The sequence below is a fragment of the Rattus norvegicus genome, chromosome 20 (assembly GCF_036323735.1).
Source record: "Rattus norvegicus strain BN/NHsdMcwi chromosome 20, GRCr8, whole genome shotgun sequence".
Lineage (NCBI taxonomy): Eukaryota > Metazoa > Chordata > Mammalia > Rodentia > Muridae > Rattus > Rattus norvegicus.
Genome location: NC_086038.1, coordinates 45,841,860 through 45,863,659, shown reverse-complemented (window position 1 = coordinate 45,863,659; position 21,800 = coordinate 45,841,860). Strand labels below are relative to the sequence as shown.

Sequence of the window (21,800 nt, the reverse complement as noted above, 5' to 3'; positions counted from 1 at the left end):
ACTTCTAGTCACACAGAACAGCGAACTCAGTGGAGACACAGCCTGGCTGGGACTAGAAAGGGCACCTCCCTCCCTCCCTCCCCTAGAAGTAGCAGTTTAAGAGAAAGTGGCAGCCTTGAACCACTGCCAGAGGCTGCCTCCTCAGACTGACTCCCTGGGAGAGCCAAGTAGGCAGAATAGGCCCTCATTATTGTCGGGATAATTGAGGTCAATTCGGATTCAGTGCAAATGTCCATTTCTACACCTACACTGTCCTTCCAGATTATCACCGAGGACACTGACTGGACTTTGTATCTTACCTTACTGTTTAGCTGCAGGCTTACTGATCACTGTTCAGTGATTAGGTCTTCTTCAGAAAAGGTACTTCTTAGGCCTAGAGATTTAGTGGGAGAGTGCAGGCCTAGCACTGCAAGGCCCCCAGGTTCCATTCACAGTGGGGGAAAAAGGAAGAAGGGTGGGGAGGAGGGGGAAAGAGAGAAAGAAGGAGAGGCCGTTTCTTACCTAGAATCTGATGTGGACACTGAGTGTCTTTGTTTGGTTTGGTTTGTTGTTCGGTTTGCATGTAAGCATGCGGTGTGTGCACACATGTGAGGGTGTGTGTGTACATGACCATCCACATGTATACAGAGGCCAGACGAGGACATCAGGTGTCTTCCTCTATCTCATAGTCATGCTTATAGGTGCTGGTGATTTGAACTCAGGTCCTCATACTTGCACTGCAAGCATCCTTACTCACTGAGCCATCTCCCCAAGGTGTGCATGGGGTGGGGGGTGGTATGGGTGGCGTGCGTGCATGCGTGCGGCATTAGTGGTTTGAGTGACACCCAGACGTCTGTGTCTCGGGTGGTCTGAGAGTCCATCTTTGAAGGTGGATGGTATAAAAGAGCGTGGTTAATATTGAGATGCTGTACCAGTTAGAAGACTTTAAAACACTCGTGGAGAATTTGACTAATAAGAGGCTTTGACTACATCAACGCAGTGATGCTAGATTCCTCCTTTCCCTGTCAGATACTCCAGAGCGGCACACTGCTGTTTTGTTTCCCGTGAGGGGGTGTCCGTTTAGTAGCCCCGTCTTCAGAGTCAGCACTGGGCTCGTCACTGATGGACCCAGCTCTGGAGCCAGTGCCTTCCATTTGTCAGTCACTGAGCTAAACACAGGACATGCACTATCTGATCTCCTGTGCAAAGCAGTCTTGTGTGTGGTGGGCTCTTCCTCTTCGTATAAGGAGACTAAAACAGTTAAAGTGATGTGCCTGAGGTTACAGAGGGCCTGAAATGGTCAGAGTGCAAACTGCAGGTCAGACTGATTGCAGAACTTTTGGTTTGGGTGGTGAATGGAGCCGCATGGAGGCAGAGGAGGTAGCTCGGACCTGCTCAATGGAGGGCAAACCAACTCGGGACCTCGGCTCTCTGAGCTGCTCCTGAGAGTGAGCGCTGGTGACTCTGGAGGGAGGAAGACTGAGAGAGCAGACCAAGCCCTGGGGCAGGAAGTTCCCAGCACCAGGGTTTTACGTAAGAGGAGGTTTTCCAGACTCACGTGTCCTCTGCCTCAGCATAGCGCCATGATAGGAGAAAAGAACCGACGGTTGGGCGGTTAAGAGCACCAGGACCCACACGGCAGCTCAGAGCAGTCTGTGTAACTCCAGTTATAGCCAAGGGGTCTGATGCCTTCCTGATGCCCTCTTCTGAGTTCCACAGTCACACACACACATACAGAACGCTGACACCCATACACGGTAAAGGAAAACAGCGAGGGGCTGGCTTTCTCTAGCAGTGCTGCACAAGCAAAGCTCTAACGCCTCTGAGAGGGAGAGGTGGGGTATGCTAGATGCCATCGAGTGTGGCTGGCGAGTCAGCTGGAACCATGTCGGTGGCCATGGGGACGTTCGTTCTGATGGTCTGATTTTTGTCTTTTAACCAAAGGTATTTTCCAGAAACCGGTTAATATTGCTGTGTGTCTTCTATTTTTATAATGCCACTGGCTCGTTAGCTTTTGCTAAGTTCATTTCCAGGCCAGATTATCTGAAATCAGTTCCAACCTTGTTATATTGAGTTGCAGGATCTAAGTAGAAAAATGATGCTGTTTTTATGAAGTTGGACTATACCTAGCGGGCATTTTTGCCAGAAATAATGAGCTCTAAGGGCAGCCCAGCTTCAGTTCTTGTTCTAGGGACGATGGCTGATGGCCCTTCTCACAGTGGGATCCTTTAAAACGGTTCCTTGTTTTGTGGGGACCCCCAACTGTACAGTCATTTTTGTTGCCGCTTCATAGCTGTAATTTTGCTATTGTTGTGAGCCATAATAGAAACATCTGACACGAGACCCCTGTGGAAGGGGCGTTTAACACCCCAGAGGGGTCTCAATCCACAAGTTGAGTTCTCGTCCAGTACCAAGACTTCTTAAAATAGGCCCTGGAATGTTTCTGCTATGTTTACTAAAGATGTGACCCTAAAATGGGGTTGATTCGCTTACAAAGTGCTCTTGCTTCAATCCATGTCATAAAATTCACTATCTATTAGTGATACATGCGAGGGGACATGAATCCTTTTTAAAGGGAAGGCGTATACACTGGGGTCATTCAGAAAGACAGTTCTCACCTCGCCCAGAACCCGAGTCCTGGGAGCTGGTAAGCAACTTCCCTGGTTACAACAGAAGCTTTCCCCCTGGCCATTTGCTCCTTCTGGATGCTGCATGAATAAAGAGAGGAATCCACCAGAGAAGCGAAGTACAATTACTTTCCAATTAAGCAAAGTGTTGAAACTCATATCTACCTTTACGTTGAAATCGCCCTTGCCCCGGTGTTCATCAGTTTACACTTTCCACACGCTACCCCACACAAACATGCTTGGTCCCCTCGGAAGCCACAATACCAAAACTCCTTAAGAATCACCAGATATCACTTATTATAGAAAAGAATGAAAACAAAAAGGTACCCAGTACATTTGGTTCTCAGCTGAGGTGAACACTTTTGAATTTCGTTTTATGTCCAGGCATTTTTATCATGAAGTTTTCTTGTTGTTCTGTGTCTTGCTTTTTGCCCTGTACTTTCTACACCTTGGAAAGTCTCTACTTGTCGGCTGTAAATAAGCTTGCTACTGAGCACCGAAGCAAGCACTTCCTGTGGCCTGGGTCATTGTTTCTGGGCAGATAAGACTAGCAAGTGCAGACCCCTGTAGCTTGGCCGCCGTGCCCCCACTTGCTCCTGGGGTGACGGGCAAGGTTGGCTGGCAGGTGAGTAACGTTCCCCAGAAGCCAGCTCAAGCACCCCACTTCTGCCGGCCATGCCGCCTTTCAAGATGGGTTCAACATTTAAGAATATCTAGTAGGAGCAGGGCCAGAGTCTAACAGTTAGAAAGCAGAACCACTGCCACTGTTACAGCTTCCAGGGAAAGGCAGTTCTAAAGGAAGAGCTTTTCAGTAATCAAACCCATCCTGGCAGCTCAAGGAAAAGGCAGTGGCTCGTATTTGGGTCACTCTTCCCAATGTGCCTTTGTGAGTACTGGTTCTAAGATGCTGTTTATCTTGGATTTTAGGGATATCCCTGTGGACTTTAAGTACATAGCAGAGCCTAGCATGCACTCAATGCCGGCAGTGACTTTGTCTCCAAATGGTGAGTCGATCACAGAACTCGTTTCAAGTGAGCGTCCAAGACACAGACTGCTGGAGCCACAAGAGCAGGCCCCGAGTCTAGGGAGTCCAAGTGTCCCCATCCCTGTAGAGGGAAACCTTTTTAGAATGAGGAGTAATTACTGGTTCTCATATGTGAATCGCTTCGCCCACTCTCTTGTTTTGAAGAAAACAGAAGAATTGGTGGTTTATAGTTAATGTCAAGGATTGCTTACGTTGTTTCTTATTTCTTAGTTTTTAATAATTTTCCTTCCAACACAAATCGGGTTCAATAAAACATTTTAAGAAGTGCTTTTCTTTCAAGGGAATAGAAAAATCCTTCAGAATGAGAGCATTTTAGCAGTTTACATGTACAGGGTTTTCTAATGCGGCTTTGCACCCCATTTACACTGAGAAGTTGGCTCTCGTGCACATTTTCTTTAGATGTTTGGCTGTGGTGATGGGGTGAGGTCACACCACTCAGCTTGCTGGTGGACCCTCATCCTCGCTACATTTTATGGACTGCCATGCCGATATGAGGTGGGACTTCAGCTTGTTGCTGGTGTCAGCACTCACATCTGGAGTCTCATCTCCTTTCTGGAGAATTCTGTCTGTCTTTGAGTGTCAAAGGCCATACTTCGTGCAGCCCACTCATTGCGTAGTCGCACGTGGGAGTGTTAATGGCGTGACATTTTTATGTGCATAGGCGTTTTGCCTGCATGCCTGTCTGTATAAGGCTGTCGGATTCTTTGATGCTGAGAAATGAACCCTGGACCCCTGGAAGAGCGTGCTTAACCAGTGCTTGGGCCACCTCTCCAGCCCTAATGCTCTATTCTTGTTGATGGCAGAGGGCCTTCTCTCCCCGCTTCTCTGTGGGAGCCATTTTGTAGGGCCCAAGTTGAAAAGAAGAGGTGCAGAGGATTATGAGAGGGAGTTACATCTCCAAAAGATTTCCTTCAGCAAAACAAAACAAAAAAATCAGTAGTTTCGTATGTGGTGAGATAATCCTTTAAGTAATAGGAAATTGTGCTTCAGGCACACCGATAAGGTCAGTCTCTCATGAGGGTGTGAGGGGTGTTTTCAGAGGCGTTCTGAGGTGGAAGAGCACATGGAGGGAAGGGAGAAGCTGCTCTCCATCTGCCTTTCTGTGCAGCTCAGTGACAGCTGGCAGGAGCCCTGTCATTCTTAGGAAAGCAGCGAGTAGGCACCATTTTGACAGTCACCGTGTTACACCCTTTGTCGTCAGGATTCAAGACTTCATGTTAGATTTTAACCATCTGTTAGCCCTACCTGAACAGAGCCTTCTCCTCACTTAGGCACTGGTGGGGTTGTTTTCTGGGCCATTCTTACAAGTATCAGATGTGAGTAAATACTGTATGCAGGGCCGGGGCTGTGCTGACTCCCGGGTAGATAAAAGCTGTGTAGCTTTTAAGAAAGAGTCAGTATGCTTGTAGCCTCCTTTAAGAAAGAGTCGATATGCTTGTAGCCTCCTTTAAGAAAGAGTCGATATGCTTGTAGCCTCCTTTTTGGTGCAGTTTTATTTAATAATTCTTTGTTTATCATGGAGCTGCTCTTTAATAGTTCCCTTCTCTAGCTCTATTGCTGGACTTACTATAAACGCTCCATCCATAACTGGTTTATGTTGACACCGGGCTTGGGAGTTGTCTCCTTAGTGTTACAAAGTGAGCAGCTCTGCTCTGAGGAGAACTCGAGGGCAGTAGAGTCCATGCAGCAGTGGGGTCCGTTACGTTAGATAAAGGAATCCTCCTGCCAATGGCTGATCTCTAACTGCAGATGCCACGGGAACTTGCTTTTCTGATCTTATAACGTATTTTGGAACAAAGGTGTAAGGAAAGCTAATTTTTTTTTCAATAAACTTTTAAAAAATGTTTAAATCTTTCTGTAAAATATGCCACTTTTGCATTTTACAGGGAAATGGCTAGCATGCCAGTCCATGGATAACCAAATCTTAATATTTGGAGCACAGAACAGATTCAGATTGAATAAGAAGAAAATTTTTAAGGGCCACATGGTAGCAGGCTATGCTTGTCAGGTGGACTTCTCACCAGACATGAGGTAAGTTTGTCTCCGTATTCACTTACGACGTATATGTGTAGAGTGTATTTCACAAATCACTGTGACTTGTGTAATTGCATGAGAACTGTGTAATCTTTCAAAATGGCAGGCATAAAGGCAGAAATGAGCTATAGCACTGAGATGGGCTTTCCTGTGGCGTCTTCCTCAGTGTGTTTTCTGACATTGCATGGGCCCGTGCCCTTAAGCCCCCAGTAACCCCTGTCTACGTCGCCACGACGGCTTTCCCTCTGCTGTTCCACATCACTGTGGTTGGATGGGTAGCGTTGAGCAGGGTGCCATATCTTACCTACGGAATTGTCCACACTGGAAGCGGAAATGCAGCCTTCCCAACTCTTAGTTAGAAATATGTAGGTGTAAAGAGTTCAGACAGGCCTGCGGTGTTCATATTCAGTGTGGTATTGAGGCCCCAGCTTCCTAGCTCGGGTTGGTCTTTGAGTCAGAGCTGAAGGTGCTCAGAACTGCAGGACAGAGTCTGGCGCTCACCCTGCCTGTGAGACCGGCTCTGCGCTCACTCTGCCTCTCTAGAGACTTCCCACCGCGTACACGGGCAGCATGGCGGAGGGAGAGCTGCGGATGTGTAAGTGCAGACCGCTGCATGCAGGTTCTTCTGAGCGCCTTATGTCCGTGTCTCTGGTGGCGAAGGGGCTGCCTCCCATCCATTTCACCAGTTTGAGGTGGATGAGTAACCAGGCTGTGTTTTCATTGCATTGCAGCTATGTGATTTCGGGAGATGGAAATGGGAAATTAAACATTTGGGACTGGAAGACCACAAAACTCTACAGTCGCTTCAAAGCCCATGATAAAGTGTGCATCGGCGCCGTGTGGCACCCTCACGAGACGTCCAAGGTCATCACGTGCGGCTGGGACGGCCTCATCAAGCTGTGGGATTAGTGGGAGTAGTCCTTTCACTGTCTGGGATCGTTTTTGATCCAGTGTCCTATTTAACTATTTAATTATTAAAACGTGTTGGGTGACAGTTTGATTTATAGGTAATCTGTTCTTACATGGCCTTATGAGGTTGGCCTGTTGTTTTAAGAGCTTTGTAAATTTGCCTCAGCCAAGTTCTTAGCAGCTTCATTTTGTTCTCTCTAGACGTATATACGTCATTCATATGAGAGTGACAGGTAGTCACTGTTGGCAGGCAGCTGCATTTGTCCCTGTGATGTCACTGAAAGGGTCGTTTGTCATTTTTGGAGTCAAGAAAAAAAATGCCTATTGGATATGAGATCCTATGGAAAATGGCGTAGCTAACGGCTCATAAAGGCACCAGACACTGTCCAGTCCAGGCAACCAGGGTGGCAAGAACAAAGGCGGAACCACCCGGCTATTACCGCCCATTGAATCAAGTTCTTCCTCGAGTTCCGTTATTTTGTATGGCCGGCTTGTCTATTTTTACTTGTAAATCAGTGACCAGGGGCTGTAGCTTTCCTCTAACTATGAAGCCATGTAAAATTAAAAAGCAGTCTGTGGTTCGTTTCCTAACTCTCTTTCCGATCTCAGAGCCGGGGCTGTGCAGACCTAAGCAGAAAGCGAGGTTGTCTCTGAAGCTGGCACTGGGGGAGCAGGGAGCAAGCCAGGACTGGGAACATTACCTGAAATCACTGTCTAAGGCCCTGGCCTCGCTCTCACAAATCAGGGCCGCAGCCTCTGCCTTGCCACTGGGACGAATGATAATGAGTTACCTCTGGCCAGACTACGGCAGAGTCCAAACTATCACTTGGAATTTCTTCGAAGTCACAGTTTTGTCCTTAAAATCACTCTGATTTTGCTTGTGAATATAAAGAGTAAAACTTTTGAATGTTAGAAAAAATTAAATTTCTTTTCAGATCTTTGAAAAGCCATTGACACTATCAGAAAATGCCTGTAGCCCCCGTTGGAAAGCCGTAACCGTGGGGAGTTTTCTTTTTAAATCACGTGCTGACCATTGCACTGCCTGGCCCTTGCCATTTCTGTGTCTTCCAGGAAGGGTGGCATACAGGAGGAAAGAATTCATACAAAAACTCTCTGTCGTCCCAGCACATCTTAACAAATGTGAATTACTGGAGTGTAGTAAGAGAAAGGCTTCAACAACAGTATTGCATGTTAACGAATCATAATTTCAAGATCTCGATTTCTCTTACTGTGTTTTTGACTGTTTCTAAACAGAATAACTGTACATAAAAGTTTTCTCCTTTTTGAAAAGATCCTATTTTTGAATAAAGCATTCTTTTTATAGAAAGTGCTGCTGAGATGTTCCCTGTGTCCTTCTGTCCTAAGTCTGTGACGACACCAGCAAACCACCCTCAGACTTAAACGGGTCGCATAGAAAGACGTGCTGTTGGGAGGTGGGAGGGTGTGTTCAGAACGCTGGTGGAGTTATTCTAATCACACGATCAAACCGAGTCAGCATTCCTGAAGCATTAGGGTACACAGGCAGGCAGGTTCCTTCCCATCCTAGAAACCCTAAAAGCATCGCTCACTGTGAGTGCTTGCCTCTGCCTTCTCCTCACTGCAAGCTTCTGGTCAGACCCAGGACAGAGTTCTTCCCAAACAGTTAGATCGGTTGAGCTGATGTAAAAGGTCCAACCGAATTGAATTAATATTAAAACACCAAAGCAGAAGCTGGACTGTTGCCGTAAGTAAGGGACCAATTTTAAGACAAAGACCGTGAAGGAGGGGCACACAAGCTCTTGAGCAGAAACAGTTTACGCTCTGTGTGTTTTGAGACAGTCTTGGAATTGATTCTCCTGCCTCGGCCTCCCAGACGCTGGGATTACAGGCATGGGCCAACCCACACCTGGCAGGAACGGGCTCCTGAGAACCAGATTATGGGGCTGGCCATTAACTGTAAATGCATATAAACTGCCTACAAGAGAGTAATGTCACTGAAGCATGCACCTTTGAGTGGTGTCCAGGAAGATCCTAATACTCTAACAATTGCAGAAGCGCCTTGAAGCTCAGCTGACTGAACTGTACAGTTTGACTGTGTTTGCCGTGATACAGAGGGCAGAAAGGACAGCAGAGAGTGGTGGGAGCCCCAGCGTGTTAAATGCCACCCAGACCTTAAATGTGGATCCCGGCATGAAAACTAGGGAACACAGCCGCCTTATTTCATCCGGTTCACCACGTTCACACTTCCGTGTCTCAGGATAAGGCTCTGGTTGAAAGCTGTGCGCTACCTCAGATTCACTGGCAGCGTCCATTCTTGGTGAGTCATGATGTAATAGAGAAAGCCAAGGACAGAGGCGCCAGGAGAGGAGCCAGTGGAAGGTCCCTGTCACAAGCATTGGATCAAATCCACATCGTGACGTACACGGTCAGCGAGTAAGTGCGCAGAATTAGCTCAGGGCAGCATTTACAGGGAAAAGCCATAGACTCCACTGACACGCTACCCTCTGGCTGTTTGTGAATTTCTGCATTAACCACTCCATTGCACAAAGAAACTTCCCTAATGGGGTCCAAGGGCTGCACTGTTTTATGAGTATGGAGATATAAATTTAGGAAGCAATGTGATACGTGTTCATTTAGCAAAATAATAAAAGCAGAGACTTATGAATCCCCCACCCATGAGTTCTCGGCAAGATTTACAGTACTAACCATTCCTTGTTCTCCTGTGGAGCAGATCTTAGATCCAAGCAGGAATTGGGTGGTTGTCACTACAGCAGTGGCACCCCAATTGCACATTGGCCGTCGTTGGTCACAGCTGAGAATGGCTGTTGATGACTTCCCCCACCTCCAGCAAGTTACATTAGCCACCTTACGTTGCTGTGAGAGCCAATCAGCAGGCATATTGTTTCCCTGTCAGTACCATCCTCAAGTCTCCACGTCCTATGACCAAAATATGTGGTGTTTTCAGCAATCGGGTCGTACCATCAAGTTCTATTGGGGTCTAGGACACCCCTGGCTAACAAATCAAAGAGAAGTGTGTTAGCCAGCTTTCTCTAGAGCAGTGGTTCTCAACCCTCCCAATGCTGCCACCCTCAGATACAGTGCCTCATGTTGTGGTGTCCCCAACCATATCATTATCTTCGTTGCTACTTCATAACTAATGTTGCTACTGTTACAAATCATAATGTAAATATCTGTGTTTTCCACTGGTCCTGGGGCAAACCCTGTGAAAGGCTCATTCAGCCCACAAAAGAGGTCGAAACCCACAGACTAAGAACTACTTAACTAGAGGCACAGAACCAATAGGACAAATGTATGTGGTAAAAGACTCTGTTAAGTCAACTTTGAAATGGTAACAACAGCTGAAACGCACCCTGGAGACTGAGAACTGTGTACTTGCTTGGTCTTTGAGGTCCGGGGCCTCAGCAGTCCACAGCTCACCTAGGACCTTAAAGGTTTCTGGAGAGATGCTGGTCCTCAGTCACCCATGGATGCCAGCAACACTGGTTTTGATATCAGCAAAGAAGTAGCAGTACAGGATGCACTCCCTCAGCAGTAAGAGGCAAGGCCAAACCACTAACAGGCCAATAATCCCCCGCTGCTAATCCCCTTTTATCTGGGCACTGTTAGAAGGTGCTGCCCACATTTGGGGTGAGGAGTGTCTTAATTAAGACCTTCTCCACTTCTCAGGCTCCCTACACAGGTGCTTCTCTTGTTCCAAGCATCCTTAGTGTCAGTTATCGCTTTTATGACCCGCTCCTCTCTGCCCTACCCTCTCATCCCTCTCTGAACGTAACCGTCTGCTGCGTTATTTCCTCTTTACCTCACCTGTGCTCTGCTCAGCCCCATGCCCCACCCCTACCCTTAAGATCTCTCTTCCCCTTCTCACCAGTAGTCTCTCTGCTCCCCTGGGTTCTGTAGGTATTCCGAGTTAACACAAATCTGAGAATTCAACACTGTGATAGCCTGTAAGTAAGACCTTGTGATCTGGCTAATCCTCCGGGGTCTGAGTTATTTGACTTGGCATGTTTCCCAACTCCATCTATTTACAAGTCTCATAATTTCGTTTTTCATAATAGCTGAACAGAATTCTGTTGTTTACAGAACCACATGTTCATTCATCAGCCGAACTGGGCGTTTAAGCTGTTTCTATGCCCTAGCATCTGTGACTCAAACAGTGATCATGGAGGAGCTGGGGGACCAGACTGCACAGTAGGGCCCTAGGACCATTTTGTTTTTCCTATAAGAAGAGTTCAGGTATCCAGTGTTGCTGCCTCATCTTCTAAAAGATGTCCTAAGGTCCATATTGCTCATGACAGTATTCATATGACAATTCGATGTTCATACTGTCCTGCCCTGTGTTATACTGAGGTTGTATCTTCCTCAGATCTATGTCCAGATAACTTTAAATTCTCGTCCGTTGTGTCTAATCTTTTTAATCCATTAAGTTTGTCAATTCGCTGTTTTCCTCTTCTGGGAGGACTATTTGATCTTGTATATATGTCCGGGGTTTTTTTGTATTTCCATAGACTTGATTTCCTAAGGCTTATATTGTCTTTAATGACTTCAGTCATGGACAATTTATATTTTTAATGTATTTTTATTACATAGTTTGTGTGCATGCATGCAAAATGTGTACAGGTAGCTGTGGTCTGCGCTGTGTGGATGCTTTGACCTGAACTCAGGTTCTCTGAGCCGTCTCTCCAGCCCCATATTCTACATGCTTTAGAATGTTACAGAAGGAGCAGACTCTGCCCGTCCTCGGCTGCTGTTTAAGAAGCGCCTGAGAGAGACAATACCTTGTCCCATCCCTCTCTGCAGTTCCTCCAAAAGGGAATGCTGTCCAGTTATCTCAAGTACCGAGGCTAAAATTCTGTGTGTCTGCGTGCGTGTCTGTCTGTCTGCCTCTCTGTCTGTCTCTCTGTCTGTCTGAGGAAACTCTTAGTAGCCTGGATTGGTGAGGAGTCCCTTCAAAGCGATTGCATCCAGTTTCGCTGTGTCCCCCAGAGGATGTCCCCTCTAGAACCAAGCAGTCGTCATAACCCTTCAGCTTACAGTTGTGTTCCTTCGTGATTAAAATAAATTCCTCTGCTGCGGTCTTGCGTTTTATTTCTTGTGAGAGAAGCTTCTGTTCGCCTTCAGCCCCTGCACAAAGTAAGCTTCCTGGTGCTGATGGGTGTGAGATCGTGTGAGTATTTTTTCCTTAAAGTCGTGCCCTCCAAGAACGTGCTCCTCTTCCCACCCCAGGTTCATCTCGACTGCCCTCCGCCTCTCCTGTCACAGACACTGAAGTCCTAAGGTGTGACTGGTCTCAGGTCCTGCCCCATCTTTGTTCTTGGACATGCAGCCACACCCACCCCACACTCACACCTCCTACACACATGCACATGCACATATATGCTTGTGTGCCCATGGAAGAATCTTCGGGGCTGTCCGCAGTTCTGTTTAGCATGCTGCCATGCGTTGGGACAGTCTGGAAACATTGAACTAGGGGAGCCTGAGTTCTGGTCTCAGGACCTTGACTTTGACCTTGTGTGACCCAGACAAGCGTTTCTCCTTCGAGCACTTCTGCCTTCTGGAGAGCCATGAGAAGGGGGTCCCCTCTTACCTGGCCTTTCTTTTTAAATGAATAAACATATTATATCCTATAACTTCCTTTCCTGGCAAGTGTCTCGGTCTGGACAAGCTTCTGTAACAAAATGCATTAGGATGAATAATTCATAAACAGCAGATGTATCGCTCGCCGTGGTAGAAGCAGAGATGTTTGAGAACGAGCAGAGCGAGTGAGTGTCTGAGATGGGATCACTGCCTCACACAGAGTGGAAGAGGAAGCCGTCTCCCCCCAAGGCCTCTTTTTAAAGTACCCTGATTCCAATCATGAAGGCTCCACCTTCTTTACCTACTCGCCTCCTCCCATTCCTTGCCTTTAACTCCAGGGCACGGATTATTAGCTTTCAGGGTAAGCTTAGAAGGACGTTCAGACCCAGCAGGCACACGATCACAGTCACCCAACCATGTCACCTAATCATGGAGACAAAATAGTGAGCTGTCCCAGCAAGACAAGAAGCAGAAGCTAGCAGCAATGTCTGGGTCTCGTCGTTCCCTTGGCCCTGCCATCTGCCTCCTCACTGACATGAATGTCGTAAAACTAAGACATACGTCCAAATCTTTGATTTCATCTTGCTCTCTACTCCACAGCTAAAAACACTTAGAACCAAGCCTGAGGGCAATCCCATTGACCCCAGCACACGCTGGGAGGAAAGAAGTAAAAGTTGACCTCTGACCTCCAGATGTCGCCTGTAACACAGGTCTGCAACAAGCACTAAATAAATAAACAGCATATGATTATCCATCCTCCTTAGTGAGAGAAGCTGTCCCTAAAGTCTGATTCTCAGAGCCCCTTACATTAGAGGAAGCCTCCACCAGTTCCTCTGCCCACAGAGCCATTTCCTTGGCTTGTACGTCAGTCTTGAAAATATAGAATGCCTTTCCTGCCTTGAATTTGACTCTTAACTCTTGTCTTTATTACTCATTTCACCTTTTGGAAACAGTGTCTCCTGAATCATTAAAATTACATATGTATAAAAGGTACTGGAAATAAACTTTAAATATTATCATCTGAAACAACACAGCGAAAGGAGGATTGGGAGACAATGGAAGAGGCTAGGCTTAGTCATTCCACAGAGCTTCCGTATACCAAAGATTCTCGTGCACAGTAAGTGCAGATTATTTTATTTATTAACTTAAAAGTGGAATATTCCACGAAATATTCCAAACACACTTATTCAAAACCGAACAAGCAAGCAAAATCCAGTTTCCTAGAGAGCTCACGTGGTTAGACTGCCATTCTGAGGTCCAAGGGATTTTTCTCCTAGGGTGGAATGCCTCAGCTTCCTCATAAAGGGGCATGGACAGGTTGCTGCCCAGTTAGGGCAGGCAGGCAGCCTCCAGGACTTGCCTCGACCCTGCAGCTTGTTTCTCTTCCGTTTGTCTTCTGTGTTACTTTGACTGAGTATCAGGCATATCAGTAGATAGCCACCCTGGGATGGACATATGTATGAAATGAGAGACCAAGTGTACTCTGTAGCCTTACTGAGAAACCACAAGTTATACAGTAACTGAAGTGTTAGTAAGTGCATATGACAGATTTCTGAAGGACCGAGGTGGGATGGAGGAAGCACTTACCCCTAGGCAAGATCTCCAGGTTCCTCACTCCATTCACTGCTCTCCTGCCTTTACTCTGCTGGATGACGTCTGTCTTTTCCAGAAGTCTCTATGCTCCATGTAAGGGCCACATCTGCAGCCTAGGGACCCACCCAGTTTCTACCACGGAGCCTGCTAGGCACCTGTTCATTAGCTATTCTTTGGGTGTAAATTTTAAATGTTCTTACAAATAGAATTTTCCTGTAAAATTATTAAAAAGTATTACATTGTTTCTTATTGAAGTTTTCTGTCAGTAAAAATATTTAAATTGCTTTTAGAAATCAGCTGAGTTACTATTCTTTTACTTGATTACTTTACATTTGATGGAGTTGTCCTTTGTTTATTATACTGACTTTGTGATTTTCACTCCTGATTGACGGGCCCTAACCTGGAGGTCTTCTTAGCCTTGATCCTGAGGAAGCGAGAGCTAATTAATGACTGAAATGAAGGGATATGGTGATAATGAAGGCTCATTTATTAGACAATCCATCTCAGTATTGGGACAGTCACCCCGGTCTTCCTCCTGGTCCCTCACTGTATGTAAACCGTCATACAGTGCACGCAGCTCAGACTTGTGCAGAGAGCCTTTTACTTATTGAGTGAGAGAAGGAAAGGAAGCCTTTCTATCAAGGATGGAGACTGAGAATATGTGTGCATGTGCATGTACGTGTGTGTATACACATCCTTTCTATCAAGGATAGGGGCCTGAAATAATATGCATATATGTATATACATACATATATATATGTATATATATACACGAATGTATGTGTGCATGTGTGTGTGTAAGTGTGTGTGCATGTGTCTGTGTAAGTGTGTGTGTAGTGTATGTGTGTGTATGTGTGTAAGTGTGTGAGTGTGTGTGTGCATGTGTGTCTGTGTAAGTGTGTGTGTAGTGTATGTGTGTGCATGTGTGTAAGTGTGTGAGTGTGTGTAAGTGTGTGCATGTGTGTCTGTGTGTATAGGTGTATGTGTGTGTAAGTGTGTGAGTGTGTGTGCGTGTGTGTCTGTGTAAGTGTGTAGGTGTGTGTAAGTGTGTGTGCGTGTGTGTCTGTGTGTGTCTGTGTAAGTGTGTGTAGGTATATGTATGTGTATGTGTGTGTAAGTGTGTGAGTGTGTGTGAGTGTGTGTGCATGTGTCTGTGTATCTGTGTAAGTGTGTGTGTATAGGTGTGTGTAAGTGTGTGAGTGTGTGTAAGTGTGTGTGCGTGTGTGTCTGTGTATATCTGTGTGTGTAGGTGTGTGTGTATGTGTGTGTATGTGTGTGTGTAAGTGTGTATGTGTATGTGTAAGTGCATGTGTACAACGGATCTCTTCCACTGGTTCACAATAATGAGATATCATCCTGTGTACACTACGACCTCATAATCCCTTACTCTTACAAACCAGCTATTGAGAAACTTTACATGAGACAAATAGGAGGCCATTGGTTTTTTTAAACATCATTTCTTTAAGATTTATTTTTATCTTTTTATTTATGTGACTGTGTGGGGTGTGGGCATGTGAGCACAGGTGCCGACGTAGACATGTGCTTCTAACATCCCCCATCTCCAAGAATTTCTTTCTTAATCCACGGATAATGTAGCATTTTCCCCCTAGCACTCTGAACGTGAAGTATGGCATTAGGCATGCTCGATTTAGTTTTCTTAAGAACGCAAATATTATAAACAGTATTCCAATTTTTTAAATAACCTGCAGATCGAGTCAGTTTTAAGGATTTACTGAATCTCTGGGTGGTGGCTGCATACAGTTCAGGTGCACTAGAAAATGCCAGCAATCAGCTAGTATGAAAGAATCACTCCTACCTTAAAAGCAACTCGGGAAGGAAGGAGTTTATCTCAGCTTACAGCGTTCAGGTCACCCTCTATCGCTGAGGGGAGTCAGGGCAGGAACCTGGAGGCAGGAACTGAGGCAGAGGCATGGAGGGGTGCTGCTTACTGGCTTGCTCCTCGTGGCTTGCTCAGCCTGCTTTCTTATAGAGCCCAGGAGCAGCAGCTCAGGGATGGATGTTGGCGCCCCTGTCAATCAGCAATCAAGAAAAATGCATCACAGTTGTGCCCAGAGGCTCACCATCGGGTAGGCAGTTTTCTCAGTTGAGGCGCCCTCTTCCCATGTGTCTCTAGTTGTGTCTGCTTGACAAGACCCCAGCCGGCACACTGCCTAAAGGAAACATGAGTTTGTCATGGGAGGGCAGCTGCACTAGCTGACCGTGGAGGGGTCTTTGTTGTTTAAACCGGCAAGCCAGGATGAGCCTGCCTCTGGGTTTGCCAAATCCAAGCACTTAACACTTAGGAATGTCACATCTTAGACCGTGTTTACTAAAAGATATATCCAAGGTAGAAGTGCTGGTGGGAATAACAGATTTGAATACACTGTAAATTCATGAAATCATTTTCCTTCTATCCCATGGAAATGTCCCTGGAGTGCCAGTCAATTGTATAGACTTGTCCCCTTTCCCAGGCGCTGTTACAAGCACATCTAACGGGTAAGAAGAGGCGGATTTTCTTGGACTCTCACACAGTCCATGCTAAAAAACAACTTCCGAGTGTCTTACATTCTCCTGTTCTTCACCATAAAAAGTACAAGCTTTCTGAGATAATTCAATGTTTATTAAATTTGTATTTTTCCGGACCATTTATGCAACACTACACCACTAAGTGTGGATTAAGAGAACAACGTGTACCACAGATACTCTCGTCTCCCCTCATTCATTTGCAGAACAAAGATGAGCTTTCCGCACCAGAGAACCATGCTGCAGCCACAGCCACCATCCTTCCTACATCTGGGAAAGTACCACGCACTGTGACAGGCAGGAGCAGGAGGGCCACCAAGCTTCACAGAAGCCTTCTGGCTGCCTAACTTACACGGACAGACACGTTTTGGGTCCCCATATTTCCTGCTGTGCCCGCCCCTGCCCGGCTTGTTTAAATTAAGTCTAAGTTAAGCAAACTCAATGCTCAACCTAACCGCAAACCAATTTGCAGGGCTGTTTAAAATGTGTTCGCTGGTTCTCCTCCTCCGGTTAACCGAGAGGCAAAGAAATACCCTTCGGGTGTAGCATGTGAAGTTTGCCACACTGTGCAGGAAGCAGAGTGTGCTCGCCCTAGGATCCGATGGGGATTGTAGATTCGCAGTCCATCTACAAGGGGAGTAATCGGAATACAGGCTTTGTAACCTTCTTAACCCATATACCTGGGAAAACCGTACTTCCTTGCTGGATCATTGAGAGGAGATGGGATGACTCTTGCGCAGAGTGTCTCAAGCGCTCACGAAACAGTAGCACTCCATTTTGTTGGTTTGATTGTTTGGTGTCTGCGTTGCGTCTGGGGAGGCGGCTCTCGTTTTGTCCGCCCCCCACGAGCCCTTTGTGTTACCCCTCCTCTGAAAGCAAACACGGGGGCTACCGTAGCCTGACCTACTTCTCAGAACTTCCGTACATTGGAGGTGAGGGTGTGGGCAGTAGATCGCCCCCTGGTGGACATCTGGAGCTGCAGTCACATCTGAGTAACAAGGTGGAGGGTGAGGTTGTTCCGCCCTTTGTAGAGTCCAGGGCCGCATCTGGTAGTGCACAGAACAGTCTTCCCACACTTGAAGATTCCTCCAGCTCCAAAAGGCAGCACCGCAGGGACCCTGACCAACATAAGCACAATGTGTCCTAGAGACAGGGAAGCCATAGCAACCATCAAAATATCCATCATAAGGACTAAACTGTCCATTAAGAAAAGTAAGCGGAAATATCCTAGCCGGTATGCAGGCTAAACGGGTCTGGGTGGAGGTTCTGTTTTTGTTTGTTTTGCTTTGTTGTGGTGTCTTGTGTTACATGGTATGAGGGAGCCAATGCTGTGTGTCACCTGTCTGGAAACTTCAATGCCTAAATCTGCATTTCCGAGGGCTAAAAATCTTGCTGTAGATGTGCACACCTTTGGGGGTTGATCACAGTTAAAATCAGTGCACTCTAAACATTGCTGAAGAATATTTATTTGTATATATACACTCTGGAGAATAAAACTTTTTTTTTTTAAAAATCTGTGACAGAATCCAAACCCAAGGCAAAATAAAGTTACCTTTCTTCAGAAATAACACCATATGCACAGGAACCGTTTTATAGACTACTCATGGACCCTTCTGTGTTCGCAGACAGTTGAAACACATGTGCACACTAAAGAGACTGAGCCACCATTGCAGATCACTTTCATTCAAGGTGGTCTTCGATATCCAAACCCCCTTTGTTCGGGTACTGTGAGTTAATCAAAACTCCAGATTTTTTTTTTAAATTATCACAACTAATTCAGAAACTCCGGTCTCCTTTTAGCTCAAGGTAGTGAGATCATCCTCCTAACATCTGCTGGGTTCTCATTTGAAAATGATATTTTCTTCTTTTTTTTTCTTTTCTTTTTTTTTTTTTTTTTCTTTTCCGGAGCTGAGGACCGAACCCAGGGCCTTGCGCTTGCTAGGCAAGCGCTCTACCACTGAGCTAAATCCCCAACCCCTGAAAATGAGATTTTTCAAAGCCTCAAACCAACACCCAGACCAGGAATGTCTGAGGGTAGAAGCCAGCTATGGAAAGAAGGAAAGAAACGCCTAGGAGAAGGGCTGGGATGTGACATCAGCCAGCACTCCGCTGCCTGCCACAGTGTTTTGAACAACGAACACCCAGCTTCCATGCTCTGTGTAAAAAACAATGCCCCCAAACCCTTAACTTTGTTTATTTTATATTGTTTAAGTAGCAGAAAACTTGAAAATCATCCACGGGACAGTCTATTTCTATAAATAAGAATTTCTGCATAATTAAAAAAAAAACTTTTGTGAAGAAGAAGTGAAGTCAGGGGCTGAGGCTGGAGGACCAAAGATCAAAACTAACCTGAGACATCTAGTGAGTTCTGGGCCACTGTGGGCTACAAAGCAAGACAGACAGACGGGAGGAAGGGGAGGGAGAGGGCGAGGGAGAAGGAGAGGGAAAGATTGGTTGGCATTAGTGTCTTCCTTTGTCTTTGTACAACTTAGTTTCTTCCCCTCAGGCAGGGTCCCACTCTGGAGCTCTAGCTGCCCTCTAATCCACTACGTAGTCCAGGCTGGTCTTGAACTCACCACCTGCCTTTTTTTCTCAAGTGTCAGGATTAGTGTGTGCCACTATGCCTAAGTTTACAATGTATCTCTTGAGACAGGGCCTCTCCCTGAACCCGAAGCTTATTAATTCACCTAGGGTAGCCTGACCAATGAGCTGCAGCCTGTCCAGCCCACCCTCATCCCTGCACTGTAGGGATGCAGACTCTGGCCCTTGTGCTTCCGCAGCAGGCAGCTTACTAACCGAGCCACCTCCTCAGCCCCAAGATCGTGTGTTTGGAAAGATCTGACAGCATGGCAAGTCTGAGGTGCCAGCCAGGTTTGAGGTTTGACAAGGCAATAGCAAAAGCACTCGGTTTCTGCTTTGTGCCTCGTTTCATAGACGATGAAACGTGTTTACAGCTGAGTCTGAAAAGAAATTTGGAGTTCTTGAAGTTCTGACAGAACCTGATGTATTCGAAGTTCCCAGGAACTAGAATCAGCAGTTCTTAGAAAGCCGAGGCATGGTCTCCGTTCGCAAAGGCTGGGATGCACTGACTGAAATCCACAGGCATACAGCCCAGCCTTGGCTGGCCGGGCAAGAGAAACCTTAAAGGAAGCAAGTTCAAGTCAAGTGAATGGCCCGTATTTGGTTTTGGTTGTTCGTTTGGGTTATTTGTTTGTTTGCTTGCTTGCTTTGTGAGACAAGGTTTCTTTGTGCAGCCTTGGCTGTCCCGAGACTCACTCTACAGACCAGGCTGGCCTTGAGCTCAGAGATCCAGGTGCCTCTGCCTGGGATGAAAGGCAGGTACCACCCCACCCCTCTGCAGAGGGACCCAACTTGAACAGTGCATTTTAAAACCTGATCAACCTAGTAAAAAGTATGAAATAATAAAATTTCATTTTAATGTAAATCCATGAACTATAGATACGTAATGAATTTTTTTAAAAAACACGCGCTGGCATGTGCAGGGTATTTCTACATCCAAGGGACACGGAAGGGGCACACCCCACTCTGTCAAAGGCAAAGGTCTCAAAGGTATTCATCCGGGCTTCATCATGTAATGCAGAGACAATAACACAAGCCCCGTCTCGAGCAAGCACAAGCCAGTGGAGACTGGAGACATAACTCCATGACAGGAAGCACGGAAGCCTCTGTCTGCCCATATTTCTTTGTGTGTTGTGGGTGAGGCTTTGTCTCATCTCCATCTTGTGTTCACCCAACTCAAGGTATAACAGCTGCTAGCGTTGAAAATGTCCTTCTTCAGGAAGAGCTGCGGTTTAGATAAGTCTTTGTAAGTGTGAAAAAGTCTGAAGTCCTTCCGCTCCAGCTCCTTCAGGAGGCTGTACCAAAACCGCACCACGCTGCTCTCGCTGCCACTGACCTCAAAACCAGGCCAGTGGAGATGAATCTCGAAGATGAGCTGGCCGATCTGTTCAAGGACATCCTCCAGAATAAGGTTTTCTAGAACTTTCCATTCGGCACTTTCCAGATCTGCCTTGAGAACATCAATCTGTAACAAAGCAATAAAATGAGGCTTCATCATTCACTCTATCACCTCCATATCATATTGTATCATATTGCATCGTATTGTATTGTATTGTATCGTATTGTATCACATTGTATCATGTGTATTGTATTGTGTTGTATTGTATCATGTTGTATTGTATTGTATTGCATCATATTGCTTCATATTGTATTGTATTGTACCATATTGTATTATGTTGTATTGTATTGCATCATCAATCATGTCTACCTCCAATGGCAGCAGGATTTTTAAATTTTCAGAGTTGGAAATCATTTCCAAGGGTCCATTTTAAAAAAGTTATCAAATATTTTTATACAATATATTTTTATCATATTCTTTCCCTCCCTCAATTTCTCCAAGATTCTCCCCACTTTTCTCTCTTCTCTTAAAGATTTATTTATTTTATTTTATGTATGTGAGTACACTGTAGCTGTCTTCAGATACACAAGGGAAGGGCATCAGATCCCATTACAGATGGTTGTGAGCCACCATGTGGTTGCTGGGATTTGAACTCAGGACCTCCAGAAGAGCAACAGTGCTCTTAACAGCTGGGCCATCTCTCCAGCCTTCGCTTCACTTTTCTAATCAAGATCCAAAAAGACAAATATTGCTTTTTTTTCTCTTATATGTTGGTGCCAGCTTTTAAGCCTTAGATGTGTGTGTTTCAATCTAAATAATCAAGTGAGCCATGTATGACAGATTTCTACCCCTATTTCACACCATTAATGTCTACAAGCAACAGTGCTAGGTGGACAGCATTGTGGACTCTCTTGCTTTCTGCCCAGTACACTAGATGTTCAAGGAGGGAAAATCAGGGTGCATTCATCATAGCGCCCCATACCCTTCAGGCTTTCCCCACAACCCTGGCCACCGCAAAGAGCCTAGCCAAGTCCTCATAGAATGGTGGTCACACAGAGGGAATGGTGGTGGTCACACAGAAGGAATGACAGAGAGCCCTGCCTGCCTGGCCATTCACATAAGCATCATCCACTAGAGGATTTGAAGCCTAAGACAGAGATTTGGGGTTTCTGAGTTTTGGAATTATTATTCTATGATTTGTTTTAATTATATCCCAGGATAACATTCTAAAACAAAACAAACAGCACACCGTGAAACATCTGATTATCTGACTTGGTTTACTTCCTAAGTTAAATGGAATAAAGGAAGGAGATAAGATGGGAGAGATTATCTTTGCAATTAATCAGGTTAGGAGAGTCAGCTCCTTTCTGCTAGGTTTGCACAAAATCCATTGGAATAGTAGGATCTGAAATACCTCCTGGAAAAAAAAAAAACGGAAACAGGGTGGGCGTGGCTTGGTGACAGAGCACTTTCCTGGATGACAGGCATGGGACCCCTACTTTCAATGACCAGCAGCACCATAAAAAAAAAGTTACCAAGTTACTAAAATGTGCCAGAACCCAAGCTAAGTACTTCCTTTTGCAAGGTCCATGTCATT

The 21,800-nt window shown here is 45.8% G+C and overlaps 2 protein-coding genes across 4 annotated transcripts in view; one reads left to right on the top strand and one right to left on the bottom strand.

The window, feature by feature from the left end:
- The window catches only part of Cdc40 (cell division cycle 40), a 52,501-nt gene extending 44,580 nt beyond the window's left edge, over positions 1 to 7,921 (top strand). Inside the window, exons 13-15 of one of the 2 annotated variants that reach the window (NM_001394220.1) lie at positions 3,534 to 3,610; positions 5,538 to 5,682; positions 6,417 to 7,921. In NM_001394220.1, the coding sequence (NP_001381149.1) occupies positions 3,534 to 3,610; positions 5,538 to 5,682; positions 6,417 to 6,594 (400 nt within the window). In that variant the 3' untranslated portion in view covers positions 6,595 to 7,921. Of the gene's footprint in view, positions 1 to 3,533; positions 3,611 to 5,537; positions 5,683 to 6,416 lie in introns of those variants that run through there. The other variant, XM_063279319.1, reaches the window with a different exon arrangement.
- An 8,438-nt stretch (positions 7,922 to 16,359) lies between these two features.
- Positions 16,360 to 21,800, bottom strand: part of Mettl24 (methyltransferase like 24) — a 122,795-nt gene continuing 117,354 nt past the window's right edge. Inside the window, exon 4 of one of the 2 annotated variants that reach the window (XM_039099030.1) lies at positions 16,360 to 20,329. In XM_039099030.1, coding sequence (XP_038954958.1) covers positions 20,015 to 20,329 — 315 coding nt within the window. In that variant the 3' untranslated portion in view covers positions 16,360 to 20,014. The remainder of the gene's footprint in view (positions 20,330 to 21,800) is intronic. The other variant, NM_001025038.1, reaches the window with a different exon arrangement.